Source organism: Sinocyclocheilus rhinocerous, unplaced genomic scaffold (genome assembly GCF_001515625.1).
Source record: "Sinocyclocheilus rhinocerous isolate Xijiao unplaced genomic scaffold, SAMN03320098_v1.1 scaffold249, whole genome shotgun sequence".
Taxonomy (NCBI): Eukaryota; Metazoa; Chordata; class Actinopteri; order Cypriniformes; family Cyprinidae; genus Sinocyclocheilus; species Sinocyclocheilus rhinocerous.
This window is the reverse complement of record NW_015666483.1, coordinates 250,821-256,411: the sequence shown is the minus strand read 5'-3', so window position 1 is coordinate 256,411 and position 5,591 is coordinate 250,821. Positions and strand designations below refer to the sequence as shown.

The 5,591-nt window shown below is 37.4% G+C and overlaps 1 protein-coding gene across 1 annotated transcript in view; it reads left to right on the top strand.

Moving 5' to 3' along the window:
• The first annotated feature begins 3,054 nt into the window (after positions 1-3,054).
• The window catches only part of LOC107732321 (delta-sarcoglycan-like), a 24,823-nt gene continuing 22,286 nt past the window's right edge, over positions 3,055-5,591 (top strand). Inside the window, exon 1 of the mRNA XM_016543605.1 lies at positions 3,055-3,369. Within this exon, the coding sequence (XP_016399091.1) occupies positions 3,358-3,369 (12 nt within the window). The 5' untranslated portion in view covers positions 3,055-3,357. The remainder of the gene's footprint in view (positions 3,370-5,591) is intronic.

Here is a 5,591-nt window from a genome sequence, read left to right as displayed (position 1 = left end):
TGTCGAGATAACGAGAAAATTAAGTCGTTATAACGAGAAAACAACTCCCGTTATGTCGAGATCACGAGAAAATTAAGTCGTTATAACGAGAAAACAACTCATTATGTCGAGATCACGAGAAAATTAAGTCGTTATAACGAGAAAACAAGAAGAAAAAAAATAATAATGCATGGCCGCTTAGAACTTCCGTATATATGCCATTTTGCAGTACAAATAGTGGGAGCAGTAAAAAAAAATCCAACAAGAAGTGCACTTCTATGGTGCCCGGGAGCTGACATGTTCGATACACTTAGTTTTGTCGTGGCCACGACATAATAACTTGTGGGAACGTGATAATATGTCGTGGCCACGAGATATTAATTTGAGGGAACGTCATATTAACTCGTGGGAACGTGATATTATGTCATGGCCACGAGATAATTTTGTCAAGGTAACGACATCATTATGTCGTGGCCTCGAGATACTATGTTGATGGAACGACATCCATTTCTCGTAGCCACGACTTCTTATGTTGAGGTTACAACATATTTTTCTCGTGGCCACGAGTTTAATGCGTAAACAAACCTGCGTGACCATAGCAACCCGGGATTATCAGAGATGGATTCCTTAATATTTTATTTTTGAAATAAGAAATTATTATATTATTTATTATAGAAATGATTACATTATTAAATTATTATATTAACCATAGGCCTTAGCTACGCTGTATTACGTGCGATATTCAGCATTCAAATGAAGTTTATCATGAATAAATGTTACATAAAGTGCATAATATAAAATAGGCCTACAGGAAAACATTTTTATCCATCCTACAGTCTTGTAAGTTCATTAACTGATCGTCTTTTTTCCCGTAATATTTGTATATTATTATTATTATTATTATTAGCCTATTATTATTGGTTCGATTTTTATATTCGTTTATATTCATTTTCCCCTTCATTTCGATCTCTTTACTTAACGTTCGGAATATTTTTGTAAATAATAGCCTACTGTAAATGCTCGACATGCCAATAAAGCTTTGATTATACTGACTGGAATATTTGCTGGAATGCAGTTTAAATTTAACATATATTTCATTTTATTTTGGCTAATTAATAGACCATAATTATAAATACTATAGTGTTTCATTGAGGAATTAATCATTCACGTAATTTAATTTGTAAATGAAAACACAACACGCTCATTTATCATCACACAAGTCAAAACTTTATTGGTATAATTGTCAGGCGTTTATTTGCAAATTATATGGTAGGCTAGCAAATGCTAGCATAATTATACAAAACGTTAACTAGGTAAAGGCGATATACAAATTGAAAGGGGAAATAAGAATATATAGGCCTAGCAATAAATATAAAAATATAGCCCTAATAAGTGAATGTAATAATAATAGTATACAAATATTAAATTAAATGTTTAATGTTAATAAAAATGTTTTATCCATTTTTGATAATGGGTTGCTATGGTCACGCAGGTTTGTTCATGCATTAAACTCGTCGCCACGAGAAAAATATGTTGTTCCCTCAACATAGCATCTCGTCGTTACCTCGACAAAATGATCTCGTGGCCACGACATATTAACACGTTCTCATGAATTATTATGTCTTGGCCACGACAAAACTAAGTGAACCGAACATCAGCGCCCGGGCACCGTACACTTCAAAAATTTGGATGGACTTATTTAACAAAAAAAAAAAGGGTGGAACGTTGGACACTTCATGCACCCAACTGTCTCAGCTTTTCTTATGCATTATTACACTGGATGGTAGAATACATACTGCATAGTAATAAATAAATAAATATGTGTCTCCTCTTGTTTTGCTCAAGTTCTATTTACTTTTGTTGTATTAGCTCTGCCCCTCAAAGACTAACTGACTTCCTGGTATTGAAAGCTGCGGTTGTTTTTGGGACTAGAGTGCCAGTACTATTTTTGTCATTCAGCAGGTTTACATATTGTGTATTGGATAAAATATATCATATTTGGTGGATTTGTATTTAGGCTACTTAATAATAGTTGAGTGACAATACTCCTAGTATTTTTTTTTTCTGCTGAGTGCATCTCTTTTATGAGTAAACAATTATTTCATGATGACGAGAAACATTACTGGCATGAAATAATAATATTGCAGACTACAATATAATACTACATAAAAGCTCTTATGGAAAATAGCAGCTACTGTATAAAGTCCAGTGCTTTTTACAGCTGTAGCCAAACATGTAAACAACTGCACTCACTTCTATTTAATCTCGTTTAATTCATTATGCAAAAACTGTTGGGTTTACAGTATATTTACAAGTAGAATATAGGAAACACCTTCTCCAAAACAACGCCATGCAGAAGTTTTGGTGGTGAATTTATTCAACCCGACAACAACATTATTCAGCAAGGTTACATGGAAATGGTGCCTCTAAACCCTGATTCGGAATTCTGACTCTAATTGGTTGTTTTCGAACCCTTGTCAAAGAGTGTGAAGCAAACAACCACCTGAATAAATTCAAGCCTAAACACCCCAAACACAATTCTTTGTCACTGCAGCAAGGTAAAACGCAGTATGAATATATTTATGTTAATGTTTTGTACCTTCACACCATAGTCCAGCAGACCACCAGCATTAGCAATGTACGTGCTGATTAATCGTCCTGGGAATCTTTGTATTGATTGCACATGTGGTCTTACGAACACGATTGTTTTTACACTCCCCACGGTATGTCCTGCAAATGCTGAACTAGCCAGTTAAAGGAGGCGACCTAAACAATGATTACTATTATTCATCAGTCTGATGACTTCATGCCTGCAGAAAATGCTGTATAGAAAAGGCTTTGTGGCAGTTTTATCCCTCATAGTCAGCCAGGCACTAACATCAAGTAGAAAAGTTAATGTGCATTTCCAATTCCCATGGCTGCATGCTGAAACACACACATGCAGGGTGAGGGGTTGAGCTAAAAAAAAATCCCCCTCAAATATCAACCCTAGCCTACCCCTTAACTTCCCCCATGTGTCTCCTAGCACTATATCTGGCCAGAAACCAGGGGGCAGTTACTCAGGCAGATGGTAGCAGAGTGTTGCAAGACTCAGGCGCTGTTTGCTCTGGTTCTTGGTCTGCTGCAGATACTGGTCTGAGAGTCCAGGAAATTCCTGCAGACTCTGGGGCAGGGATTTTGGCTTGCGTGTCTGCTATTGGAAAAGCTGACAGTGTCGGAAGGGGGGATTGAAACTGCCTGGAGTCAGTCGGAAAAAGAAAGAAAGAGAGTGAGAAACAGAGAAAATAGGCCTCATGCCATTTTTAAAGGGTGTCTCGGTCTACTTTTATCTGCCTGTCACACCCTAAGTGCATTAGATTGAACTTCAGGTTGAGAGCCATGGTCAGGATGGTAAGTTTTTATTTCATTGTTTCTGACTTATGCTTTGTGTGAGTAAACGCATGTGACTTCCTAGCAGCAGAGAGACATGGCTGCGCTTAATGTGAATTGCTGCTTAATTTTTTTTAGGAATGTTTCTGTCTGCGCTAGACTAGTTGGGGTTGCGGGGTTATTTTACCACTACAATGGAACTGAAAGGAAAGGAGAGGCAGAGAAAGAGTTATTTACTCTCCTTTCATTTCAGGTCCATTGTATTGGTTTATTCTGTCAGTGCATTGTTCTCTCCGAAAAAAGTCTTGTATTAATTGGAAGCCAAAAAGTTTGTGTCCCGACAGTAGACAAAGGGTTTTCCCCGTCCCTCCCGTTTCTATCTACTTCTCTTTTTCTCCTGTCCAGATGCTACCGCTGCTCTATTTCCCCATCTCACTGCCTCCACACATTTGGTTTCAATTACTTTGGCCCTCTGGGAAACATGCTACTATAAATAAATAACAACGGGGTTCGCTGTGGAAAGATTGCAGAGTTGCAGACAGGGTTCATGGTGCTTTTTTATGCTCACACTCCTCTGACTAAAGGACACTGTAAGAAATGTGTTTGTTACAATTCTGTGATGATGCCAGGTTGGAGAAAGAAGGGCAGATAAAGAGGAAAGGAGGGGGCGGGACTTTGGCTAGAGAGTGAAGGAAACAGCTGTGAAGGTTATGGGACGTTTGGTTACTGTCTGCCCTTTAGTGTCCGAGTCAAAAACAGCTTTCCCCAACTCGGACGTGATCACGGGCCACTGAGAGTTTGAAATAGGCTGAGATCAGCCTCTGAAAGCTTTTTAAAATTCCTATGAGCTTTGTGGTATAGAAACAAGCAAAATGTGGAAGCCCGGGAAGGGAAATGAAAAGATTGCTATAGATTTTGTTTTGAACTCTTGCAGCCATGTAACTAAACACCATATAACTGATGATTCTTAATGGTGCAAATTAGGTGCATCAATATAGAATTCAACTGACATGCACTCTAAGCTATGCTTGTCCTGGCTTTTTGCAATGACTTTAAAATGTGGCTCATCTTCATATTTATAATGTATTGCTGTTTTAAGGCTCTTGATTTTATCTCTACTGTTATACAATATGGAGTTAATTTCAAGGTTATTTTCGTAAACGAAAACGAAAACTAAGACGAAAACGATTGATCAAAAATACATATTCGTAAACTGAAATAAAAATGTAAAAATAAATGAAAAACTAAAACGAAACGAAACTAACAAAAGTTATTGAAAAGCTAACTGAAATAAAATAATAATTATAAAAAATAAATAATCGTTTTCGTAATCATTACGTTTTCACCCCGTGGCGGAAAAATATATGAGATGTGTGGCGGTTTAGGGAAATACCTGTAAATGGTGCATCATGGACGTGAGGTTATGCTGACGGAGAGACGCAAAGCAGTTTAAAGCAGATCCTGCACGGGTCCTGTTCGGTAAACCCGCACCAGCAGTACTAAAAAGAACACCCGACCCGTTATCAATATCCGACAGCAGCACTAATTTAATTCTGTACCCGACTCGTTTGACATTTTTTGACCCAAACCACACTCACATTAAATCTACTACATCAGGTAGGCAAAATTATTTATTTTCTCGTGTAACACAAGAAATCAAACCAACATTAGGCATTCTAAGTCGATGTTTTGAAGAAAAATAGATAAGTAGCACAATATGGTAATTAACAGAAAAAAAAGATGAAAACATGCATCCATTCTGTAAACAATAAAAAAACTTTTGCCTACATCTTGTGAACAAGCTGCCCTATTTTTAACAAATGTGCATAAACTACACGCTTATAATTCTTCATAAATGAAAATAACATATTTAAATGTGCCTTTACTGTTAAATGCAATTGTCTCTCCTCTGCTATATGTGGCCGTTGGTCCTTTATAGAAGGTTTAAAAATAAAACTTATAAAATAAAATTATATATAGGCCTAGGATATAGAAAGCGAGCAAAGAGCGCTCCCTAAGCTGTCATTCACTTCAGCTGCAGCGCGAATGGTTATAATGCAACGCTGCAAATCAAATTGTAAATAGAAATCTTTGACGAATAAGCACGGGACCGTTTGAAGGCAGCTGCCTATTAGCGGGTATCGAATTGAGTCTAAATAGTCTTGGCCAGGGCCGTGCACAGACATTTTGAGGGGCAGTGGCCCAAACCAAAAAAGGGGCACTATAGGGGGGTGGGTGCTTGT